Here is a 27223-nt window from a genome sequence, read left to right on the forward strand (position 1 = left end):
AAGTTGTGACCAGAGGCTCACAGGAACCAAGCCCTGTATTTTCGACTGGGGAACAAGGGTTCAGTACTGGCTAGTTCAGAGCTTAGCCCAGTGGACAACAACCCAACTCACTATAGAACAACCGAGAATAACTACTTCTGGTACACAATTTACCAGAAACTACCGTACCTGGTAAACAGTGACTCCAAGAGCAAACGACAGGCAGGCTGAAGCTGTTGGAAGGTGAGCCAGGCGTGAATGGGAAATGTTCAAGAGCTGGGTCCCATCTCCCTGTGCTCTCCCTGTCCAGGGATCAGAGTCACTGAGGTGGACTGGCAGCTGCTGAGCAACGGCACGGCACACCACACCCAGGAGTACCCCGGCTCTGAGCTGGTGGTCCGCAGGGGCCAGAGGTTCACCTTCACACTGGAGCTGAACAGACCGCTGGAGAGCGAGGAGACCCTCATCTTCACCGTGGAGACAGGTACCTGACTGGTCAGTGCATTCTGCTGCTAATCTGCAGTCTTAAAGATGGGTCTGATAACCAGCAACTTGAAACCCTGTGGTCATCAGCCCAGACTTTGCAGAAAACAAGTCCCTATTAGGTGGTTTGAGCTTTCTGGGGGTGGTTGGAAGGTGCTGCCAGCAGGCAGTAGGACAGGTGAGATGACAACTCTGGAATTCTATGCACACCAAGAAATCCAGGGTTCTGGGAAGGTATGGAAGTTCCTCAAGCACTCTTTGCTTTCAGAGAGGATTGTCACTTCCTCCTTGATCTGGGAAGTGGGCAGGAGTCAGGACAGCTAGCGTGGACTCCACTCTGCCCCTGGCCCTCCTGCATCTTGGTCAGGTCCTTTCCCACAGCAGTGTCCAGCAGTTCAGGTGCTGAAGGTTGGCCTTCTGGGCCTGTGGCTTTTCCATTTCTCCAGAGCTGAGCTTCCTGGAGCCGACTGGCTCTCTTGATTCCCTCTCCTCTCTGCCAGGACCCCAGGCTTCTGAGGCCCTCCGCACCAAAGCCGTGTTCCAGACATCAGAGCTGGAGCGTGGTGACACCTGGATGGCAGTGAAGGAGGCTCAGACAGAAAACACCACGACCTTCAGCCTTGCCAGCCCTCCCAATGCCATCATTGGCCGTTACCAGCTGAGCGCCAGGGTTTCCTCTCGCCGCAAACATAATGACTGGAAGCTGGGCGAGTTTATTCTCCTTTTCAACCCATGGTGCCCAGGTAGGAGCTCCTGAGTCTGAGGCTGAGGTTTTCCCAGAAACTGTCCTTCAGGGAAGTCTGGGAGGTAAGTTAGGGCACAGGGGGATGAGTGCTAAGGCCTGGCAAGAGCCTGGAGCCCAGGTGGGGGCAGGCCTGGGCAGAGGAAGCTGGTAGCAGATGCTCCAAAGCTTCTGTGTCAGAGGGACAGGAATTAGCGTGTGGAGGCCAGGGGGCAAAGATGGGGCTTAATGGCAGGAAAGACCTAAAAGTGGGTAAGTACCAGGCTTTAGCCACCAGATAGCCTTGGTTTAGTCTCAGCTTTGCTAAGTTGCTGCCCTCTGTGAGTCTCAGTTTCCTCATCTGTAATACGGGAATAATAACAGTGTCTACCTACTAGGGTTATGGTGAGAATCCATAGAGCTAATGCTTGTAGAATGCAAGGTATATCATAAGGGATGCTGGGGTCAGTACTCTTATTAAGGGTTAAGTCAGTAAGCAGTAACTTGAATGACAATTCTTACTAATATTTAACTGGCATTAGGTCAGGTTATCCAAAGACATCAGGACTCCTAAATTCCTTCCATCTGGGCCTGGGGTGGGGTTGGTCCCTGCCTGAGGAAAGACCAGCCAGGTGGAATAGGGCCTGGCCAGGGGGCAACCTGGGAGTCGGCAAGCCCCTCTTGCCTGCTCCTGTTCCAGCTGCCTCTAGGCACCATCCTACAGCTGATTCCTGATGTAGCCCCTTCCCCAGGCCGGTGAGGCCAGGGCTCCACCTTCCCATCCCTCACACCAGGCCTGACCACTGCCTTTCAGAGGACGATGTGTTCCTAGACTCAGAGGAAGAGAGACAAGAGTATGTGCTCAACGACAGCGGGATCATCTTCCGCGGTGTGGAGAAGCGCATCCGAGCCCAAGGCTGGAACTTCGGGCAGGTCTCCAGGGGCCCAGACCAGAAGGGGGGTGAGAGGCATGAGAGGCAGAAGGAGGGCTGGGGACATGAGAAGAGTCAGTGCAGGAGTCCTTCTGTGTGTCCTCTTCTTCCCAAGAGGTACAAGCTAGACCGACTCTTAGACCAAGTCCACTTATCCAGTCTCTACTATTAGTTGTACCAGGGCCTGCACTGGGTCCTTGGGAAGTGGAGGTACATAAATAGCTTAGACCGGGGGCTCTCAGTCTTCAGTGTGGACAGGAAGGACACGGAGGGCTCATTAAAACATACAGGTGGCTGGGATCCATGTGCCTCCCCAACAAGTTGCTGATTCATTAGGTCTGAGGTGGCTCCAGGCAAGTAGAGAACCTTGACTCTCAGGCTGAGGGGCAGGGGTTGAAAGCATTTGAGGGTTCAGGGACTGGGCAGGGATGACATATCAGAAGGTTTAATTCCATCTAAGGATTAACACCATCTCAACACGTGGGAAAATCAGCCCAGGGTTCCCAGACTTTCCAAATTTTCAAAGACCAGAAACCTTAATTTGTATGTGAAAAATCTCCCGGTTCTTAAATGTTATCAACTACCTCAAGTGTATTTTAAAAAATCATGGGGAAAAAGGTGATTATGGCTGAGCATCTGGTTCCTGGTAACTCTTTGAAGGAGGGTTTTTGAGACTTGGGGATCCTCTGTGGTGTCCCTGGAGGGGATGGGGGGCAGGAAGTGTAGGCAGGCTCCCTTGCCCAACACAAATGACTGGGGGAGGTTGTGAGAGGGTCTGAAGTGTGAGTGTGACTCTGACCTCTAAAAGCAGCCTCTCTGGGGACAGTTTGAGGAGGACATCCTGAAAATCTGCCTCTCCATCCTGGACCGAACCCCTAGTTACCAAGACGACCCAGCCACCGACGTGTCCCACCGCCATGATCCCATCTACATCACCAGAGCTGTCAGCGCCATGGTAAGGAGCCCCACCATCCCTGCCTTCGTAGGTCCCCAGGCCAAACCCCAGGAACAACCCTAAGATTTTTCCCGTCACCTCTTGTTTTAATTCTCTCTTGGTGCATAAAAAACCACCCCAAAACTCAGTGGTGTAAAACACCCATTTACTATGCTGACAATTTTGCAAATCAGTGACTTCGGCAGGGCACTGGGAAGACAGAACATCTCTGTTCCAAGATGCTTCAGCTGGGGTGTCTGAATGCCTGAAGATGTCCAAGATGGTTTGTGGGGGCTACACATCTAGGGCATTGGTTCCAGCAGCCAGTGTTTCCTTGGTTCTTTTCCATGCCGTGTCTGCTGGGTCTGGAAAGCCCAGGTGCTTGCTCACTCTCATGTCTGGCCCCTGGGCTGGGATGGTTGCATGAGCTGGGGCTGGCCAGTCATCACTCTGTCTCTCCCTGTAGTGCCTCCATGTGACTAAGGTGGGCTTCCTCACAGCATGGCAGTCTCAGGGTTATCAGACAAAACAGCTGGTGCCTCCCCAAGCGATTATTCTCAAAAGAAGTAGAAGCTGCCAGTCTCATAAAGCCTAGGCCTGGGAACAGGCGCAGCATCACTTCTACCATGGTCCTTGGTCAAAGCAGTGACAGGCCAGCCCAGATTCAGGGAGAGGGAACATGGAACCACCTTGCTGTGGGAAGAGTGCCATCTTTAATCTGTTACAGGCCAGTGCTTCCTCCTCAGAAGGTAGCCACAGGGCCTACTAACTCTCTCTATAGCAAGTAGCTGTTAAAGTCAATGCCTGGGTATCTGTGATTCCAGAAACAGATAAAACTGTTTTTTTTCATATTTGATATTATCAATTCCTCAAGATTTCAGAGAGATGTTGGAGTACAGAAAATCAAAAGCAGGGACCAGTCCCAAACAGTAGAGCATTACAAGCCCGTGGGATTTGACAGGCTCCCAAATCAAAGTCCTGAACTCACAGGTCACCTCTTTCTAACTTTCTGTGCAATTTGAGCAAGTTCCCTAACCTCTATGCATCTCAGTATCCTCATCTGAAAAAAAGGAAGATAATAGAATTTACATCATAGGTTTAAAAGATTAATATAGTGTGTACTAAGCCCTTAGAACAGTGGCTGGCACATAGTAAACATTTGGCTCAGCAGTAAAAAAACTTCCTGCAGTGCAGGAGATGCGTGCAGGAGACGCGAGTTTGATCCCTGGGTTAGGAAGATCCGTTGGAGAATAAAATGGTAACCCACTCCAGTGTTCTTGCCAGGAAAATCACATGGACAGAGGAGCCTGACAGATTATAATCCACAGGATTGTAAAAGAGTCAGACATGAGTTAGTGACTATAAACCACAGCAACAAATTGTCTCTGTAACTATTACCACCAACAGTCCCCAAAAACAGATCACTTAAGACAAGAAATGCTCAAAAACTGTATTTGATTTCCAACAATAGAACATCCCAAAGGAAGGTAATTGAAAATGATAAATGACACCAAAAGGTAAGTATTTTAAGACAGCAGATGGCCCCAATTTTCAGACAGTTTAAAAGAAAGGAGTAGCCCCAAACAAATGGGTGGCCCAAAGTGGGAGATTTTATGCTGGTGAAGTTCCTGAAGGGGGGAGCCCTGCCAGATGGTGGACTGGTGGCCTCCTCTGCCCAGGTGAACAGCAACAACGACCGGGGCGTGGTCCAAGGCCAGTGGCAGGGCAAGTACGGCGGCGGCACCAGCCCCCTGCACTGGCGAGGCAGCGTGGCCATTCTGCACAAGTGGTTCAAGGGCAGGTTCAAGCCAGTCAGATACGGCCAGTGCTGGGTCTTCGCTGGAGTCCTGTGCACAGGTACCCCAAGAAAGAAGACCCCCCAACCCCCGGTCAACTCAACTGCATTCGGCTGCGTGTATCTTCATAAGAGTCCCTCCCCCACACCAAAAATATCTTTATTAGACACGTTAATGAAGAGAGAAACCAGATCCTTCACTTATGCAACTTTTGATCTTTGAGGAATCTCAAGCTCATTGAGTGCCTTTGAGAGAGTCTTGTGGTCCTGGGCCCCCAGTCCTCATGGGCTATTACAGCTATTAAAGGGTTATTATACAGCTTCCAAGGTCCTGTCAGCTTCAGATGGGGGTGGCAGTGGTGACTCTCGAAGTCCCCTGGGAGAATGTGCAGGAGATGGAGGTGTTTCTGAGCCTGGAGACGGGAGTCAGCCCTGGCAGAGCCAGGGAGGGGGCTCTGGCCAAACGTGGGACCGGCCGCCTGCTAGGGGAGGCCGGACCGCCCCTCTCTGAGGCTGGGCCCCGGCCGGTCCTGGAGCCTCGTGAGTGTCCTGCTCCTCAGTCCTCAGGTGCCTGGGGATTGCCACGCGGGTTGTGTCCAACTTTAACTCGGCCCATGACACGGACAGGAACCTGAGTGTGGACAAGTACGTGGACTCCTTCGGGCGAACACTGGAAGACCTGACAGAAGACAGCATGTGGTGAGTCCCCACTTATTGGGTCCCAGGGGCACCCTGTGGCCCACCCAGATCTGCAGCCCAGATCTACTGGGTCTGAGCCAGTTCTGGAAGGGGCGGCAGGCACCCTGCAGAGGAGGGGTTGGTCTCCACAGGACGACTCTTCTTCTGAGATACAGGGGGCTCTGGACATGTAACTCAGGCCAAGAACGGGGCTCAAGGTTGAATGACCTTGTACCCCCAGGTCTCTGCTCTGCAGGACTCTGAGCACCCCCTAGATTCGTGTGACATGACTGCCTCTGCAGGGTCACCTCTGTAGCCTGTTTCTGCTCTCTGTCAGCTGCTTGAGCACTATGCTATGCGGGAAACAAGCTCCTCTCTCAGCTCAAACAAAATTCTTTGCACAAAGCTTCACAAAATTCATCTTAATTTAATTTTTTTAAAGTAGAAGATACATTCAGTGCTTTAATATTCAAAAGGTACAAAATGGGCTACAGTGTTTAAGTCTCCCTCCCCCATTTCAAGCCTCCCCATCCTCCTGGATGCAAGGCTGAAACTAGTTTCTTACATCTCTTCAGAGAGAAGCCCTGCAGATACAGGGACACACATATGCACAGTCCCCACGCACCCTCTTCCCCCTCCTACTTAATATCAGCAACATACTGTAATACTGTTCATCTTGCTCTACATTTAACAACCCCATATCAGTACATAGAAAGTTTCCTTATTTTTATATTGTTTTAAACTTAACAACACCATACTTAGTGAGCACAGTCTATGCCAGGCCCAGTTCTAAGTGCTGCAATGCAGGCCTACCTCATTTTATTACTCTTCTTTTTACTGTGCTTCATAGATATTGCATTTTTCTACAAATCGAAGGTTTGTGGCAACTTTGTGTCAAGCAAATCTATCAGGATCATTTTTTCAACAGCTTCATTAAGGTATGTAGATTGTTTTCTTAGACAGAAAGCTATTGCACACTTAATAGATGACAGCATAGTGCAAGCATAACTTCTATACACACTGGGAAACCAAAAATACTTGTGTAACTCACCTTATTGCACTATCCACATCTCTGTAGTGGTCTGGAACTGAGTCCACTAGATCTCCAAGGCGTTCAGTTCAGTTCAGTTCAGTCACTCAGTCGTGTCTGACTTTTTGCGATCCCATGAATCGCAGCACGCCGAGCCTCCCTGTCCATCACCAACTCCCGGAGTTTACTCAAACTCATGTCCATCGAGTCAGTGATGCCATCCAGCCATCTCATCCTCTGTCGTCCCCTTCTCCTCCTGCCCCCAATCCCTCCCAGCATCAGGGTCTTTTCCAATGAGTCAACTCTTCGCATCAGGTGGCCAAAGTATTAGAGTTTCAGCTTCTGCATCAGTCCTTCCAGTGAACACCCAGGACTGATCTCCTTTAGGATGGACTGGTTGGATTTCCTTGGAAGTCCAAGGGGTTCTCAAGAGTCTTCTCCAACACCACAGTTCAAAAGCATCAATTCTTCGGCGCTCAGCTTTCTTCACAGTCCAACACTCACATCCATACATGACCACTGGAAAAACCATAGCCTTGACTAGACGGACCTTTGTTTGCAAAGTAATGTCTCTGCTTTTTAATATGCTATCTAGGTTGGTCATAACTTTCCTTCCAAGGAGTAAGTGTCTTTTAATTTCATGGCTGCAATCACCATCTGCAGTGATTTTGGAGCCCCAAAAAATAAAGTCGTACCTGTGTACAAGTTCATGTATTCCTCCAAACAACCTTGTGAGCAAGGTAGTATTGTCTCTGTTTTGCAGATGAGAAAACCAAGGCACAGAGAGATCAAGTAACTTGCCTAAGGCCACACAGCTAGTGAGTGGAAGAGAAATTACAAACCTGGCCTGCTTTTCAACTGGACAGCAAACCATTGCTTATTTAACCAACTCATGTGGCCAGACCAAACATTTGCCTTTACAAACGAGGCTTCCATGAACAACCTTGTCCAAATGTCTGTTCATACATGTGCAAGTTGCCAAGAAAAACCGACTTTCTAAAGAGCAGGGGAATAGTGAAGAGCATACAGTATAGAAAGAAACACAGCCAGCCTCAGCATCCCTCTCCTTAGGATGTCCTTCAGCTCTCCAGGGGAGCATGCCCAGGACCCCTGCCCCCCAGGCTGGCGTGGAGCCTCAGACCATCTCTCTGCCTCTCTTCTCCCCTTTTCTTCTCCTGTTTTTGGTTCCTTTCACTCCCTCTCTTTGCAGTAGCACCAAAAACATTTTCATTCTTCTCTTTATTTATGCAGAATGGACAGGCCATTCTTTTGTTATTGGGATCTCTGTCGCATACAGGTTATACATGTTCTCCCTTTTACTTCCAAAGGCTTTTTATAATATTTTCCCAAAGACCAGTTTGGAGGCCATCTGTAAAGACAAAAGACACCAACTCAGGCCAATCAGGGTTTCTCTCTGCTGCTTCCTACTGTGTGACTTTGTGCAAATGGTGTCATTTTCCTAACCTCATATTCTCATCTTTAACATAGAAAACTTAAAGCCTAAAGTCCCTACCAAGGCCTACGGAACTCTGCATAAGCTGAAACTTACCTACCCTAGTGCTTGACACAGCCCAAAGACACATACTTTCTGTTCCCTGAATACACTAAGTTTTTTCTTGTCTTAAGAGCTTTTGCACATGTTGTTCCTTCTGCCTGGACCACTGTTCCCTTCACTCATCCTATGACTAATTCTTTCCTCTCTAAGTCCCATCTTAGATGTCATTTACTTAGAGAAGATCTCCAGAAGTTATTCTCTATCTCAAGCTCCTCTCTTTCTTCACAGCATTTATTGTTACTTTACTGTTTTATTTATTTATTGTTACTTAATTATTTTATTATCTGCTTACTTAATTTTGCCTGTCTTCCTATCTGTCTCCTTCCTTAGAATGTAAGCTGCATGAGAACAAGGATCTTCTGTCTTATTTGCTGTTGTATTTTTGGACCTTGAACAACAGGATATAGATATAGGTGATCTAGATATAGATATAGACAGAGGTATAGATATAGATATAGACATATTTATGCATACATACAGGCAGGCCTTGGAACTATTGCCGTTAGGTTCCAGACCACTTAAATAAAGTGAATATCACAATAAAGTGAGTCACATGAATTTTTTAATCCAAAAGAGCATATAAAAGTTATGTTTACACTATAGTCTAATAAGTGTGCAATTGCATTATGTCTGAAAAACAACATAAATACCTTATTTTAAAAATACTTATTGCTAAATGCTATCATTTGAGCCTTCAGCGAGTTGTACTAGTAACATCAAATATTACAGATCACTATAAAAAATATAATAATGAGAAAGCTTGAAATATTGCAGAAATTACCAAAAGGTGACAGAAAGAGACACAAAGTGAGCAAATACTGATGGGAAAACAGGTGAGACAGACAAGGGTTGCCATAAACACTCAATTTGTAAAAAATAAAAATAAAAAAACAACACAGTTATCTATAAAGCGGGATAAAGTGACTGAGATGGGATAAAAATGCCTGTACCTGTGTGAATGATGTGTATTCATCAATACAGCTGAATGACGGTTCACAAACTCAACCACAGAGCAGGGCCCAGGGTCTGCCGGCAGCAGGCACTTGCCCTCTCTGGGGAACCTCTCTTGCTCACCAGAGGCCACCCTGCCCCATCCTCTCTCTGCGGCAGGAATTTCCATGTCTGGAATGAGAGCTGGTTTGCCCGGCAGGACCTGGGCCCCTCTTACAATGGTTGGCAGGTTCTGGACGCCACCCCCCAGGAGGAGAGCGAAGGTACAGGCTCAGCCGGGTGGGTCCCGGACTCCAGCTTTCAGCCCCCTGGAGATGCTCACGCCCACCCCTCCTGCGCAGGGGTGTTCCGGTGTGGCCCGGCCTCAGTCACTGCCATCCGCGAGGGCGACGTGCATCTGGCCCACGATGGTCCTTTCGTGTTTGCCGAGGTCAACGCAGACTACATCACCTGGCTCTGGAATGAGGATGAGAGCCGGGAGCGTGTGTACTCAGACACGAAGAAGATCGGGCGGTGCATCAGCACCAAGGCGGTGGGCAGCGACTCCCGCGTGGACATCACCAGCCTCTACAAGTATCCGGAAGGTAAGGGCGCATAGCGGCCTCCATCTGCCTCCTCAGTGACCAGGCTGCTGCAGATGGCAACATGGCCAGGCCCTTTCTCATAAGGTGTGGTGGTGACAGCAGGGTTAGGCGCTGTCTCTATGCTTTGAGCCAAGTGTATTTAGCTTATATTCCTTTGTTTACTAAAGAGATTTCTCACATCTGACAATATCAATAGCTACATTTCCTTTAACATATATATTGCATGTACTGTGTCAGGTATTCTGACATGTGATAATAATAATCACTAATAATAGTGATGATAGTAACATGTATTATTTATTGAACACTTAGGATACATAGCAGTAGGCCCTACCAAATAATAATAATAGTAACTCCTGTTTATCATCTGCCTCCAGCTATAAACTTTAAAAGTCACCTTTTCCCATTAAGTAACAGGTTCCTTAATAATGCTGTGATCTGACTGTGCATTTTTCAGCCATTTCTGCCTGTTAAAAGAACGTTGTTTGGGTAATCAAGACTTCAAGTTCAAACTTGAATCAGAGCTAGTCTTCTCCCCTCCTCTGAGCACAAACTGGGGTGGTGACCCCAGAAGACTGCTGTATAAGGAGGGGACACCATGTGCTCAGGCTGCCTCCAACTCTCCACTATCTCCCCTCTAGTATGGTGGTTTGCAGCACTGGGTGTACATCAAAGTCACCCAGGGTACAGTCTTAGTTATACAGATTGAACAACAGTTACCCTTTTGCTCAGGATTCTATGCGTCAACTATTTGGGCAGTCTATCAAGCTGAGGTGGCTCATCTGCTCCACGTTGTGTCCACTGGGTTCTCACATTAGTCTGGGGCCTCAGATTGGACTGCTGGGCCGACTGGGCCTCTCATCCTCCAGTGTGCCCAGCGGGTGACATCTAAAGCTACAGGGTCTCTTGAGGCTTTACTTAGAACTTACCTTTGCTACGTTCTGTTGGTCAAACAATAAACCACCACCCCAGATGATAGGGACAAGAAGTATACTCTACCTCTTGATGAGAAGAGTTGCAAAGAAAGTATTGCGGCCATTTTAACCTACCACAGCAACCCGACTGCACCCAGGCTAACTGAATTGCAGTCTCTAGAGGGTGTGGCCCAGCCATCAGGACTTTTAAAAGCACCCCAGGCAATTCCAATATGCAGCCAAATTGAGAACACCAGTGTGAGTCTTCTAGTGTTAGGCCAAGGAGGAGAGGAGAGAGGAAATGCCATTGACTTCATGCTGCAAGGAGTCAAGGCCCGAAGGCAGGCGGGTGCTGCTGTCTTACTCACTCCGAAGCCTTGGGAGGACAGGTGGTGGCTCTGTCACGGCCTGCAGCCTCGGGACTCATGCCTGTGCCAGCCCCCGGCACTGCTGATTCCTGAGACACTGGCCTCTCTTGTGGCAGACCCCTCCCGCCCCTCTGGCCGTCCCACAGCTTCTCTCTGATGCGTGATCATTTCTGTCCCCAGATTCTGGAGAGCTGTGGCTTCCAGACTCATCCAGCTGCTGTGTCCCCCTCAGAAGCTGGTGGGGAGAGAGTTCTTGACGGGCCATGATCCAGCTGCCGTCTTCCTTCAGTTCTCTCCTCTGTGCTCAGGGAACACCCAGCTCAGTAAGGAGCTGAATGAAATGAAATGACGCCAGAGTGAAATGCCAGCTTCCTCTTTCTGTAGCACTGCCAGCCTTTACCAGCCAGCTCCTTCTTGTTGCAAACATCCCAAACTTTAACATTGATTCTGTCTGTAAACACCTCCCCACACAAACATGCACATACATCCACACGTAAACACACACACTGCCATATTCCCTCAGTTCCTTCCCTGGAAACACGGCCCTTGACGTTGATGACCTTCTCCTCTTCAGGCCTCTTCACTGTCACGGGGTGGGGAGCAGAGGGGCGGTATGTGGCAAGGCCTCTTCTCAACTCCTACTTCTCTCATACGTCCGGCAGTTTGACGCCTGGTCCCATCTGCTGGGAGTTTCTAGAACTTGGAATACAAGGTCTTTGGGACCTTCTGTCCTAAGCGTCAGCCATGGCCACAAGAGAAATCAACATCCTGCTGTGTGATGACAATAACAGCAGTCACCAGTGCTGAGTGCAGACTGTGGGCTGGCCATGTTCACATGTTACTTAATGCTTTCATTTAACAAATGCTTACAAAGAAGTTCCCACAAGCTTGTAAGATAGACCCTTGTATAACGTTTATTTGACAGAGGGAAAGGCAGAGGTGCAGAGAGGAAAATGGACTCAGCCAAGGAACACAACGATGTTCTTCCTCTAATTTTGGCACTATCTAATTATAAGATAACCTACTGTTGATTGACTGCCCACTGTGGGGCAGGTGATTTTACATCGAGGCAGATAATAGTATCTAAATTGTGTTAAGCATTGTGGTAAGCAATGTCCATGACTTGTTTCATTTAATATTCATAAATATCCCATCTTACAGGTAAGCAAGTTGAATCATAGAGAGGTTAAGCAGCTTCTCCAAGTTTCCAAAGCCTAGAAGAGCAGGGCACTAACTAGAGCTTCTGTCTAATCTCAGAGCCTCTGCTCCTCCACTCTGCTAGACTGCTGTCTCTTCCATGTGTACCCCAGTGTGCCATGCACTGTGCCAGGTTCTTTTATGTATTCCGGAAATATAAAACACCTCCTAAGTATCAGGCATGATTCAGAGGCAAGGGATAAAGAGAAGAGCCCAGAGAACTCACCATCTGGTAAGTGTGAGGACAGTGCAAGGTGATCAGCACAGTGTAGGGGAGGCCTGAAGGCTGAAGAAGCATAGAGAAAGGGTTGCTAATCCAGCCAGGGAGGAGAGTTCATGAAGAGCATGAAGGTTGGGAAGGCATTCTGGGAAGACAGGACCCTCTGCATCCTGACTCCAGATTCACTCTAAGCAGTGCTATTCATCCAAACCACAGGCATCCCATTCCATGGATGAAATGGCAAGGCCTGTCTACTTGCTCCATCCACTGAAGCATAAAGATTCAGAGCCCCTGGGGCAATGTGCTTTGTCCCTACCCCTGAGTCAGCCTGGATGCTGAGCAAAGAAGAACCAGCTTTCCAATCAAAGGAAACTGTATTTACAAAGAACACACTGGCTGTCCTCAGATTCAGGTGGACTTTCTGCAACAGGCTTTACAGTAGAGCGGAGGAAGGCAGTTTCCCCCCACTGATCTTTAGTCAGAGGCTCTAAGCACAGAGGCAAGATCTCAGTTAGAGGCTGGAGCCAGGGACTTGGGAGCCAGGTTGGCCGTTCAGCTATCTGCCTCTGAGCCTGCATATTACTTGCTAGGACTGCCATAACAAATTACCACAAATGTAGCTACTTAAAACATCAGAAAATTATTTTCTCACAGTTGTAGAGGCCAGAGTACAAAACCAAGATGTTAGCATACTCCCTCCAAAGTCTCTAAGAGGAGATTCCTTCCTTGATCCTTCCAGCTGCTGGTGGCCCCTCTGTTCTTTGGCTTGTGGCTGCATCACTCCAGTCTCTGCCTCCAGCTTTCCTCCTTTCTTCCTATGTGTCTCAAATCACCATCTCCTTTCTCTTACAGTGACATCAATCATTGAGTTTCAGTTCCACCTTAAATCCAGGATGATCTTATCCCAGGAGTCTTAATTACATCTACAAAGACCCTATTTCCAAATAAGGTTATATTTGCAGGTACCAGGGATTAGGACTTTGACATACCATTTACGGGGACACTATTCTGCCCACTGCAGCCTGTGATGTGGGAAGACCCAGCACATGCTGATCAGGCCCTGGCCAGGCCAGGCAGGCAGAGGACAGTGCATCCAGTGACTGTGGGGCTGGAGCTCAGAGGCTGATCTACAGAGACCCAGGGACCAGCCCCTAGGGAACTCCCCTTCCACCCTTTCCCTCCCTCTCTGTTAGTCTGCTATCTGTCTCTCCACTTCTGTACTGTGCCCTTCTCCCTCCCTTCATTTTTGTGTATGTATGGGAAACTACCACACATTTGGTGTCAGAAGAGTTGTGAATAAAACAGTTCCTTAGGGGTACTATGAACAACTATATACCAATGTATTAGATAACTTTAGATAAAATGGACGAATTTCTCTAAGAATTACCAAAACTGCCTCAGGAAGAATTAGAAAATCTGAATAAGTTTATAAGTAGAGAGAATGCAGTAGTAATTAAAAACTCCCCTGCCACACACAAAAAAGACCAGGCCCATATGTCACTGGTGAATATTCTACCAAACATTAAAAGAAGAATTAAGTGCCAATTTTTCACAAACTTCTCCTCAAAACATAGTAGAGGAGGGAACATTTCTCAAATTGCTCTATGAGGTTAGTATTATCCTGATACCAAAACCAGATGATGACATCACAAGAAAAGAAAATTAGAGATCAATATCCCTTCTGAGCGTAGAAGCAAAAATTGTCAACAAAATACTAGCAAACTGAATCCAGCAACATATAAAAAAGATTATATGTCACGAGGAAGGGATTTATTGCAGGAATGTAAGATGGATTTAATATTAAAAACTAATTAATATAATATACCATAACAATAGAAAAAAAAGACAAAAACCACATGATCATCTCAATAGATACTGAAAACCCAACTGGAAAGGAAGAAGTAAAACTATCTCTTACACATGATATAATCTAGTACACATAAAATTCTAAAGAATCCACTGAAAGTTACTAGAGCCAATGAACGATTTCAGCAAAATTATGGAAAACAAAATCAATTTTTAGAAATTAATAGTAGTTCAAGATATTAAAAATATATAATCTGAAATGAAATTAAGAAAACAAGTTCATTTACAATAGTATCCAAAAGAATAAAATATCAATACTTTGAGAATTCCCCGACAGTTTGTCCAGTGGCTAGGTCTTGGTGTTTTCACTGGTGGGGCCTGGGTTCAACCTCTGGTCAGGGAACTTAGGGTCTGCAAGCCACACAGCATGGCAAAAAAAGAATAAGATATTTAAGAATAAATTTAACAAAAGGAGAACAAGACTAGTACACGGAAAACTACAAAGCATTAGTGAAAGAAATTATAAATGGAAAGATTTCCCATTTTCATGGACTGAAAGTTTTTTTTAAGATGGCAATGCCCCAAAATTGACCTACAGTCTCCAAGAAACCCTTATCAAATTTCCAGCTGAGTTTTTTTTTTTAACCAAAATTGACAAGCTGTTTCTAAAATTCACTTGGAAATTCAAGAGACCCAGAATAACCAGAACAATCTTAAAGAAGAATAATGTTGGAGAGTTCAAACTTCCCAAATTCAAAACTTACTATAAATATACAATAACCCAGATAGTGTGATACAGTCATGAAAATGGACATACATACAGATCAATAGTAAAGAATGAGGAATCCAGAAATAAACCCTTATAATTATGCTCAATTGATTTCGACAGGATGTCAAGACAATTCAGTGAAGAGCGAATAAGAATAGCCTTTTTAAATAAATGGTGTTGGGACCTCTGCTTATCCACGTGCACAAGAATAAACCTGGCTTTATACATCAGACCATACACAAAAATTAACTCAAATGGGTCCCTGATCTATATCAAAGAGCTAAAATTATAAGGTTTTAGAAGAAAACAGGAGTTAATCTTTATAAACTTGAGTTTAACAGAGCCTTTTTGGGTATGACATCAAGAACACAAATGACAAAAGAAAAATTGATAAATTGGGCTTCATTAAAACTAAAAACTTGTACTACAAATGGTGCCATCAAGAAAGAAGAAAGATAGCCCAAGAACAGAAAATATTTTCAAATCATGTATCTAATAAGGGACTTGTATCAAGAATGTATAAATAATCCTTATAGCTCAATAATAAAAAGATAAATAACCCAATTTTTAAATGGGCAAAAGATTTAAATAGACCTTTCTCTGAGGACAATATACAAATGACCAAAAAACATGAAAAGATGCTTAACATCATTAATAATTATGCTTAACATCATTAATAATATTCAAAGCCACAACAACATGCCACTTCACATCCACTAGAACTACTGTAATCAAAAAGACAGGCAGTAAGAGCTGGTGAGGTTGTGGAGGAACTGGAGCACTCATCCACTGCTGGTGGGAATGTGAAACCATGCAAACACTTTGAAAAACAACTCGACAGCTCTTCACAATGTTGACTTAAACACAGAGTACCACACCAGCAAGCAGGTGCACTTCAGATAGACACCCAAGAGAAATGAAAACAAACATCCACCAAAATCTTCCACATGAACATTCATAGCAACATTGTTTAACACAGCTACAGTGGAAACAACCCTAACATCAGTGGATAAACACAATGTGGTCTGTCCATATAATGCAAAGCTATTGCTGCTGCTAAGTCGCTTCAGTCGTGTCCGACTCTGTGCGACCCCATAGACGGCAGCCCACCAGGCTCCTCCATCCATGGGATTTTCCAGGCAAGAGTACTGGAGTGGGGTGCCATTGCCCTCTCCAATAATGCAATATTATTCAGCAATTAAAAGGAATGAAGTACTGATATATACTACAATATGGATGAACCCTAAAAATATTAAGGGGGAAAAAAAAAAGCCAGTCACAAAGGACCACACATTGTATGATTCCCTTTATGTGAAATGCCCAGAATAGGCAAATTAGAAATTAAAATACCAGTTGCCTAGTGTTGGGGCAGGGCAGGGAGGAATGGGAAGTGACTGCTAATGGTTATAGAGTTTCTTAAGGGTGACAGAACTTGTTATGAAATTAGATTGTGGTGATGGGTACACAATTCTGTGAATGTATTAAAAAAACATTGGCTTGTGTCCTTTTAAATCTGTACATTGTGTGTTGGCAAATTAACATATATCTGAATAAAGCTGTTTTTTAAAAAATCGGGTGGTCAGAGAAGGCCTCCCTGAGAAAGTCACATTAGAATTTTTGGCAGAGAAAGGAAACATTTTCTTAGTAAAAATATTTTATAAGTAAATTATGGAGTAAAGTGAAAACTTCACATAAATTTTAATAATAAAACATGACATGTTAAAGAAACTTTAGGTCCACACGAGTCCCTTCAAGCCCAGGCCACACAGGAGGGAGGTACTTGGGAGAAGGTTTGGGAAGGAGCACAGCCCAAGCTCAAGGAAGAGGAAGCGTCAGAGTTGGGTCTTCAACAGATCAGGATAGAAAAAAGACTGGAGTGGACGTGGAGCCCACATCCTCCAGAAGGGAGGAACATTCCTGAGCTCTGAGCTCAGGCCTCACCTGTGCGCCTCTTCTCCTCACTTCACAGACGGGAAATGGAGACTTGGAGGGACTGTAAACAATAATAAAGTTCACAGTCACCTAGCGGCAAACTGACCTGAGGGTGAGACTGTTTACATGGTGGTCTGAGGGGAAAGCAGTGAGGGGAGAAGGGGGCAGACTCCAGAGATCAGTGAGGATGTTGGGTGGAATTTATCACCTGACCCGTTGTGGGTAGTAAGGCTGGGGAAGAGTCAAGGACATGTCCAGCTTCTGACTTGTATGCTGGGTAAACAGTGGAGCCATGTGCTGACATGGGAAAGCTGCCAGGCAGAAGATGGCATACTTGGTTGGGTTGGAGGCGCCTGTGGGACATCCCGGGGGTGGAAGTGGCCCAGTGGACCAGTCATATATTGGTCTGAAGATCAAAAAAGAGAAGAGAGGTCTGTGCTAGCAACAGGGAAAGTAGGAGATCAGGGACCCTAAGCTCATGTCTTCAGCAGCTTGCAGACAGCACCCCAGTGTGGCAGACAACCAGTAGGAGAATTACAAGCGCAGACTGTGGAGAACCAGCGGGTATGTTCCCATCTGGAGAAAGCACAGCTTCCTCAGCTCGAGACCATGACTGCCATGTAGAGATTGGGAAGAGGGGGTGATTAAGAACACAGAAATTGGAACCAGACTGCCTGGGTTCAAATTTTCGCTCTCTTACAAGCCTTCTTCATTTCCTGTGCCTTGGGTTCCTTATCTGTAAAATTGGGATGATAATAGTACCTTCATCCTGGGACAGAGAGGAAATATATATATACATATATACATATAATATACATATATACATATATATATCATCTAGAACTACAGTGCCTGGCACATAGTAAGTCTACAAAAGTGTCAGCTATCTTTATCATATGGACTTCACATCCATATGTCGGAGGGCTACCCATCTCTATTGTTATGTGAAATTTTCTAATCTGACGTTGGTAACTGATTAAAAATTTATTTAAGTAGTCCCAGATCCAAACACAATGCATATGCTGAGGTCTGCATATGGCTCTTGGGCTGCCAATTTGAGACCTCCGACAGCCGTGGTAAGTTAAAGTGGGGATGGAGTAGTGGTTGTGCCTAGAGAAGAGGGGAATGAGAACAGCTGGCCCTGGGACAGGTGGCAGAGAAGAGGGTGCCTGCCTCATGCTGTCCCACGCCCTGCAGGGTCCCGGAAGGAGAGGCAGGTGTACAGCAATGCCATGAAGAAGCTGTTCAGTGTGGAAGCCTCTGGAAGGAGGGCCCGGGTCCGCAGAGGGGGCGGCCGTGGTCTCTGGCGTGATGACCTCCTGGAGCCTGCCACCAAGCCCAGCATCACCGGCAAGTTCAAGGTGCTGGAGCCACCTGTGCTGGGCCATGACCTGAAGCTGGCCCTGTGCTTGACCAGCCTCACCTCCCGGGCCCAGCGGGTCCAAGTCAACTTGAGTGGTGCCACCATCCTCTACACCCGCAGGCCAGTGGCAGAGATCTTGCACGAATCCCACACAGTGAAGCTAGGGCCAGAAGAAGGTAAGAACACCCCAGGTGGATGGGACCTGGTCAGCCCAGCCCCTTTTCCCAGGAGAGAAGGGGATACTTCTGAGCGTTTATAGATGAGAAAACTGAGGTTCAGAGGGACTGAATAATAAGGATAATAATAAAAGTTCACAATCATCTAGTGGCAAACATGTAATGGTTGAATGTTCCCACTCAGTTTGAATACTCACCCACTGAATAAATACCTGCTGGGAGCATTTCACAACATGTGGGATATTTCTTGTGTTACCTTTTTAAAATCCAACAAATTTTGGAGCTCATCTGGCTCCAGTGTTTCTCAAGAGACCAGTAAGAGCTGTTTATTAAGTGCCTACATATGTGAAACCCATCCTGAGAATTCTGCAGGCATCAGCCACAACCTACAACCACCCTGAATCCTCTCCCCTCTCCTCTCGTCGCATATATTCTCCCTCTCGTCCCATACATTCTCCCTCTCTCTCTCATATACTTTCTGAACCCTAAAGATTCAGTCAAAGATATTGTTCCCTGAACCACTTTTCTGGTAAGTGAAGTTTGTGTTTTTTGACAAGGTGTGAAAATATGTGAAGGAGGTGTCCCATATTTTTTGCTTTTCTCTCACTTATTTTTCACAAAATCTAAACCACAAAATAACACTTCACAAGGAAATATTAATTAACATACACTTTTTCCTGACTTTTTTTCTTTTTAAAAATAATGCATATTCATTAAAGATTTAGCACAAGGGAAAGATCACCTATGATCCTGCCACCTACCTACAAATTGCTAACATGTTTTCCTTCCAAATTTTTAAAGCCTGTTGCTTTTTGAAAAACAGTTCTAATGATATCACAAACACTCATTAGTGCTCTGCTCTTTTCATATTACATTGTAATTTAAATATTTTTATAAGCTCTTCACTCACATCATTTTAATAGATGTATAACCTGTAATAAATATATGGTGATTTATTTTATCTGTTACCTTCTTTGAGGTAGTTATTATCTATTGCTATTTTTTAATTAATTCATTCATTTTACTTGAAGGTTAATTACTTTACAACATTGTAGTGGTTTTTGCCATACATTGACATGAATCAGCCATGAGTGTACTTGTGTCCCCCCCATCCTGCTATTTTTTAAAAAAGACTAAAGTGAGCACTCTGGCAAAAAAAATTCCTGTATTGTGGTCTAGATTTTTGGACTGCTTTTTTTCCGAATAGATTCACAAATATGAAATTACTAAGCCAAATTGTATAACTATTAATATATGTAATTCATTAAAAATTTATAATTTTTAAGTTAACAGACTTTTTAAAGCAGTTTTTGTTTCAGAAAAATGATCAGAAAGTCCCAAGAGTTTCCATATATTCCCTCATGACCTCCCATCTTCCTGTGTTACTAACATCTTGCATGAGTGTGGTACATTTGTTATAATTGACTGGTACTGGTACATTATTATTATTAACTAAAGTCCATAGTCTACATTAGGGTTCATTCTGTATTATACATTCTGTGGCTTTTGACAAATGTATGACGTGTATCCAACATTAGAATATCACACAGAATAGTTTCACTGCCCTAAAATTCCCTGCTCTTCATCTATTTACTTCTCCCTCCCTTGCCTCAAATTTCTGGCAACCACTGATAATTTAACTGTCACCATAGTTTTGCTTTTCCCAAATGTCATATTGTTGAAATCATATAGTGTGTAGCCATTTCTGATTGGATTCTTTCACTTAGGAATGTATATTTAAGATTCCTGCATGGCTTTTTATAGCTTGACAGCTCATTTCTTGTTATCACTGAATTTCCTTTATATGGATATATCACAGTTGACTGATCCATTCACCTACTGAAGAATATCTTGATTGCTTCCAAGTTTTGGCAGTCATGGATCAAGCTGCTATAAACACCCATGTGCAGGTTTTTGTGTGAAGATAAGTTTTCAACTTATATGGGTAAATACTGAGGAGCATGATTGCTAATGGTATGATAAGATTATGTTTAGTTTTCTAAGAAGCTGCCAAAGTTATCTTCCAACATGGCTGTAACACTTTACATTCCCACCATCAATGAATGAGAGTTCCTCATTCACAGAGAGCTCCTCATCCTTTCCAGCATTCGGTGTTGTCAATATTTTGGATTCTTGCCATTCTAATAGGTATGTGGTACTATCTTGTTGTTTCAATTTGAAATTTCACAGTGATGTATGATGTGAGCATCTTTTCTTGTGCATCTATATATCTTTGGTGAGTTGTCTGTATAGATTTTTTGCTCATCTTTTAATCATGTTGTTCATTTCCTTATTGTTGAATTTTGAGTTCTTTGTATATTGTATAATAGTCCTTTATCAGATGTGTATTTCGCAGATATTTTCTCCCAGTTTGTGGCTTGTCTTCTCATTTTCTTGACAGTCCTTCCACAGAGCAGGAGTTTTTAATTTTAATCAAGTGCAACTTACCAATTTTTTCTTTCATGGATCATGCCTTTGGTGTTGTATCTAAAAAATTAGTCATCATCATCATACCCAAGATTATCTAGGTTTTCTCATTTTTTATTGTCTAGACATTTTGGAGAAGGAAATGGCAACCCACTCTAGTATTCTTGCCTGGAAAATCCCATGGACTGAGGATCCTGGTAGGCTACAGTCCATGGGGTCACAAAGAGTCAGACACGACTGAGCGACTTCACTTCACTTCAGACATTTAATAGTTTAACAGTTTGCATTTAGGCTTAAGGTCAATGTTCATTTCATTTTCATAAAGTGTATAAGGTATGTGTCTAAAATCTTTTTTTTAAATGCGGATGTCTAACTGTTCCAGCACCATATATTAAAAAGACTATCTTTTCTTCATTTTATTTGCATTGCTCCTTTGTCAAAGATCAGTTGGCTATATTTGTGTGGATCTACTTCTGAGCTGTATTTTATTCCATTGATTTATTTGTCTATTCTTTCATTAATACCACACTGTTTTTTGATTACTGTAGTTTTATACTAAGTCTTAAAGTCAGGCAATGTTGATCCTCTGATACTCTTATTTTCCTTCAATATGATGTTTAACTACTCTGGGTCTTTTGCCTCTTCATATAAATCAGTTTAGAATCAGTTTGTTGAAATACATTAAATAACTTGCTGGGATTCTGATGGGTTTGCCTTGTCTGTAGATCAAGTGGGGAAGAACTGACATCTTGATAGTATTGAGTCCTCCTATACATGAACATGGAATATCTCTCCATTAATTAATTTAGTCTTTGATTTCTTTCATCAGTTTTTTTGTTTGTTTTCCTCATATATGTATATCTTTGACATATTTTGTTAGATTAATGCCTGAGTTTTTCATTTTGGTGCTGCTAATATAAGTGGCATTTTTAACTTCAAATTCCAATAGTTTATCGCTGGTATTTTTAAAAAGTGATTGAATTTTGTATGTTATCTTATACATACAAGATGTATCTTACGTCTTGTGTCCTTGCTATAATTAGTAATTAGTATAATTACTTCAAGGAGTTTTTTGTTGCTGATTCTTTCAGATTTTCTACATAGATGATCATGTCATCTGTGAACAAAGACAGTTTTATTTCTTTCTTCCAAATATATATACCTTTTATTTCCTTTTCTTGTCTTTTTGTCTTAGCTGGGACTTCTAGTCCAGTGTTGAAAAGAAGTGGTGAGAGAGACATCCATGCCTTCTTCCTTCTTAGTAGGAAAGCTTTGAGTTTCTCACTATTAAGTATGTTGTTAGCTGTAGGTTTTTGTAGGTTTTGTTTTTTTTTGGAGTAATAGTTATGTAGATGTTCTTTGTCAAGTTGAAAACTTCCTCAACTATTCCTAGTTTTCTGAGAATTTTAGTAATGAAATGGTGCTAGATTTTGTCAAATTCTTCCTCTGCATCTACTGATATGTTCGTGTGACTTTTCTTCTTTAGTCTATTGATGTGATAGGTTACATTAGTTGACTTTCGAATGTTGAGCCAACCTCATATACCTGTAATAAATCCCACTTGGTCGAGATATATAATTCAGTTTATACATTGTTGGATTCAACTTGCTAACATTTTGCTGAGGATTTTTGCATCAATGTTCATGAGAAATATTGGTCTGTAATTTCCTTTTCCTATAATGTCTTTGGCTTTGGTATTACAGTAATGCTGCCCTCATAGAATGGGTTAGGAAGTATTCCTTCTGCTTCCATCTTCTGGAAGAGTTTGTAGAGAATTGATGTCATTTCTTCCTTAAATGCTTGGAAGAATTTGCCAGTGAACTCATCTGGGCACAAAGTTTTCTGTTTTAGAAGGTTATTCACTATTGATTCTTTGATTCACTATTGATTTCTTAAATAGAAATAGACCTGTTCAGATTGTATATTTCTTCTGTGACTTTTGGCAGATAATGTATTCAAGGAATTGGTACATTTCATCTAGGTTATAAAATTTGTGGGCATATAGTTCTTCATAATATTAATTATCCTTTTAATGTCCATGGAATCTATAGTGATAATACCTCTTTCATTTCTGTTGTTAGTAATGTGTCTTCTCTCTTTTTTTCTTATTTAACCTGGCTCGAGGCTTCTCGGTTTTATTGATCTTTTTTTAAGAAAACAGCTTTTGGTTTTGTTGATTTCCTCTTTTGATTTCTTGTTTTCAATTTTATTGATTTTTGATTTAAATTTTTTTCTAAATTTTATTTCTCTTTTCTTTGCTTACTTTGGATTTAATTTGCTCTTCTTCTTCTAATTTCTTAAGGTGGAGATTTAGATTTGTTGATTTTAGGTCTTTCTTCTTTTTTAATATCTGTATTCAGTGCTACAAATTTCTATATAAGCAATGCTTTGCTGCATTCCACAATTTGTTATATTTTCATTTAGTTAAAAATGTTTTTAAATTTTTTGAGGTATGTTCTTTGACCTAAGTGTCATTTAGAAATGTGTGGCTTAATCTCCAAATATTTTAGAGTCATCTAGCTATCTTTTTGTTACTGATATCAAGTTTAATTCTATTGTGGTCTGAGAGGATACACTGTATAATTTTTATTCTTTAAAATTTGTTCATGTGTTATTCGTAGCCCACAATGTGATCATTCTTGGGGAATATTCAGTATGAACTTGAGAAGGATGTGTATTCTGCTCTTGTTGGATGAAGTAGTCTATAGTTATCAGTTATATCTGATGGTTGATGGGACTGTTGAGAACATTTGTTAATGAAAAGAGTCTCAACTTTTATTAGATTGTCAATGGAGTTCATGACCCAGAGAACTTAATGAAGCTCTGTTCTGAATATTGTATGGAACAGTCTTTCTCTTCCCTTCTCCCATGGTCTGAACTAATATCCAAAGCTCTCTTTCATGTGCATAATTGGGAGCATCTGGTTATTCTTTATTCTGGAGCTTTAAAATTTGTACTTCTAATAAGTTCCCTAGAGATGCTGATGCTGCTGGCCCCAGGACCACACTTTGAGAACCACTCATCTCTACCATATGAGGGACAAATGATATAACATATATAAAGTATTTCTCACAATTCCTACCACTAAAGAACATTTGATTTATGGTAGTGATCATCAGTATTGTTGATATTATTATAAGATAGGGATAATAATACTTGCTCATGCAATTGTTGTGAGGATTAAATGAGATAATCCATGAATGTACTTGCAAGTCCCTAGCACACTTTAATCTCTCAGTAAAATTTAGCCTTTAAAATTATTAATTATTATTGTTGTTGTAGTAAAGGTTCTCCTGGTAGAACCTGCTAGACTTAGAGAACCTGTTAAAATAAGGTAGAACTTTGACTCGTGGATCATTCAAGAGGCATGTGTTATACGCAAAGCTCTGAGGAAGAGAGAGTTTGAAACATTTATGGATCTTTTCCACAGGGTGAATACTCAGATGCCCTTAGGGACAGGAAGGAAACAGAAATAAAGGAAGCAGTGGTGATAAAGCAGTAGGGGATGGTAGAGCTTAGGCAAACTGGAAAGAATGTGCTGTGCCTTAAAGAAAAAATATACAGTCATCAGATATATATATATGATTAACAGTCACCAGATATATATATATGACTAACAGTCACCTATGGCCTGTGTGACACATGCTCAAAAGAAGAGATTACATAAGCAGGGAGTTTGTGACTGATGAGAAAGACACAGAATTGGTCAGAACTATAGGCGCTCCAAAGGCAGAGGGCACAAGATCTTTGGGTAAGTGAATCAGTGAAGGCTTCCTGCAGTTGGTGGGCCTGACTAGAACTGGGTCTAAATGGGGAGACAGGATTTAGAGAAGCTGTAAGGAGTTGGCCTCCTCATTGAGTAGGAAGCTTGAGGGAGGCTTTTGGCCTCCTTCTTCTCTGCACCTGGGACATAGTAGGTGCTCATTGAACAGTGAGTGAATTCCTGATGGATGAATCATTGATGGATTGTGATATCTCCATTTGGAATGATTGGGGGAATTTTAAACACATCTCCAGAAGCTCTTAGAGAGACAGTCTGGTGTCACGGTAGCTGACTGGCCTGAATTTGAATGCTACCTTATCCTGGCTCCTTGATGTACTTGCTATGTGACACTGGACAAGAAATTACCCTCTCTGAGCCTTAGGTTTCTTAATCTGTGAACTGATGATAATAATGACTGTCTCACATTGGTTGCAAGGTTCATAGAGAGTGTAACTATGAATTGAACCTTCCCTTCCTCTTCTGGGTTCTTTGAAAAAGAACACTGGACTCCCAATTCCCACCTCTGCTTTCCCTTCCAGAGAAAAAGATCCCAATTGCCATATCTTATTCTCAATATAAGGAAGACCTGACAGAGGACAAGAAGATCCTGTTGGCTGCCATGTGCCTTGTGACCAAAGGAGAGAAGCTCCTGGTGGAGAAGGACATTACTCTGGAGGACTTCATTACCATCAAGGTGACTACTGTCTGAATCTGCCACCTTTTCCTGGAAGGCCTCCTGCAGATCTAAAGGAGGGCATCAGAGGCTGGGGATTTGTGCTTTTAGCTCTAGCTTCAGCCCTCAAGGATGGGGACAAGTGGTATGAATGGAGGGGGGTGGATATAATGATAGGTCTCAGTGATGGGGTAGGTAGAAGCAAAGGATAGACAAGTTTAATTCCCCATTCCCTGACCCAGCCAGGATCATGGGTTTCCTGGGAGAATGCGGAGGAGGGAGTATAACTTATGGATATTGTCCCTCTAGGTGCTTGGCCCAGCCGTGGTGGGGGTGGAAGTTGCAGTGGAAGTGATGGTGCTTAACCCTCTCTCGGAGAGAGTGAAAGACTGTATGCTAATGGTGGAGGGCAGTGGCCTTCTCCAAGGACAGCTCAGCATCGAGTAAGTGTCAGCCTGGAGTGGGAGGGCCACCTTCCTTATAAAATGGGCCATAAAGACACTGCCAGCAAGGGGAGGAGGGAGAAACCAGCCCACTGCCTAGACACATTAGTTTTTCATTTCTTCATTTATTTAATCATTTAACTTATTCAATCATGTAACTAATCCACTCATTCACATTCATACTTTCTCTCATTTATCCATTTATTTATTCATTTACTCACTCCTATTCATTTACTCTCTCCTTCACTCACTCATTCACTCTTCTATTCATGTTTTCACTCATTCATTCATTTATCTACTCAACTCAGTTTTGACTGGTTCATTCATCCATATTATTTCTTTAATTTGCTCACTTATTTACCTATTCATTCACTCATTCATTCATTTATGCATTCATTCACTCATTCACACATATTCAAATTATCCATGTACTCATTTACTTGCTTATTCATTCTCAGTCATTCATTCACTCATTCATTCTTTCATTCATTCACTCAGTCACACTCATATGTTCCTGTACCCTGACACATATGTCAACTGCTGGAAACACCAAGATGAACAGATGGAGTTCTGCCTGGAGAAGGACTCTAGCAACATATGGCCCTTCACATGAAGACAGTGTGATTTGTGCAAAAGGATGGATTCCCCAAAGTCTAGGGGCTCAGAGGCAGCCTTTGAGTGGGAGTTGGGTGGGACCAGGGGAAATCCCCAGTGGAAATGATCCTTAAACTGGGCCTTAAATGATGACCTGGGGAGCTTTTCAGGTATCAAGAATGGTGGAGACCTTCCCAGTCAAAGGTCTCCATGGCTGGTATTGTTAGGGAAGGCCTCCTGGAAGAAGAAAAAGTTAATCTGGGTGTTGGATGTAATTGGAATGGGGAGGGCACCCTAGGTAGGAGGAACAATCCATCCAAAAGCCTAGAGGCGGGTAAGTGTAAGGTATGTTCAGGGCACAGGGAGGAAACTAGCCTGACTGGTTGAAATAAGTGAGAAGTAGTGGAAGGGATGACTAAGCTGAATGCATATTGAAAGGCTTGAAATGTCAAGCCACAAGGTATGACCTTGATCCTGAGGGCTCTGGAGTGCCATGGACTGGCAGAACAGGCTCAGGAAGGAGACATGACTGATGGTCTGCCTTTCTCCCATCTTCCTTCCCCAGTGTGCCCAGCTTGGAGCCCCAAGAGAAGGCCTCGGTCCAATTCAAGATCACCCCCTTCAAGAGCGGCCCACGGCAGCTGCAGGTAGACTTCGTCAGCCCCCACTTTCCGGACATCAAGGGCTTTGTGATCGTCCACGTGGCCACGGCTAAATGACAGGCATGAAGGGCTGAGAAGGGAGGAGAAGGTCCCTATTCCTCTCCTGCCCACTTCTCTGCCCTTCCCCTATGGGAGTCAGCAGGCCTGGATTCCAGTCCCGCTTCAGCTTCTGCCCTGCTCTGTGAACTTGGGCAAGTCCCTCCCTTCCTAAGTCTCAGTTTCCTCATCTGTAAAATGAGGTGTTAGACTCAGTAACCCTTAAACTTTGGGTCTC

The 27223-nt window shown here is 43.6% G+C and overlaps 1 protein-coding gene across 1 annotated transcript; it reads left to right on the plus strand.

Moving 5' to 3' along the window:
* Positions 1–237: 237 nt before the first annotated feature.
* TGM6 (transglutaminase 6) lies at positions 238–27006 on the plus strand. Its single transcript, XM_020906318.2, has 12 exons — positions 238–463; positions 963–1205; positions 1998–2116; positions 2942–3070; positions 4729–4906; positions 5405–5543; positions 9218–9321; positions 9400–9642; positions 18046–18387; positions 25117–25271; positions 25560–25693; positions 26853–27006. Exons 1-12 carry the CDS (start codon positions 238–240, stop codon positions 27004–27006), a joined length of 2166 nt encoding a protein of 721 aa, XP_020761977.2.
* Positions 27007–27223: the final 217 nt, after the last annotated feature.

This window comes from Odocoileus virginianus, chromosome 9, assembly GCF_023699985.2.
Source record: "Odocoileus virginianus isolate 20LAN1187 ecotype Illinois chromosome 9, Ovbor_1.2, whole genome shotgun sequence".
Taxonomy (NCBI): domain Eukaryota; kingdom Metazoa; phylum Chordata; class Mammalia; order Artiodactyla; family Cervidae; genus Odocoileus; species Odocoileus virginianus.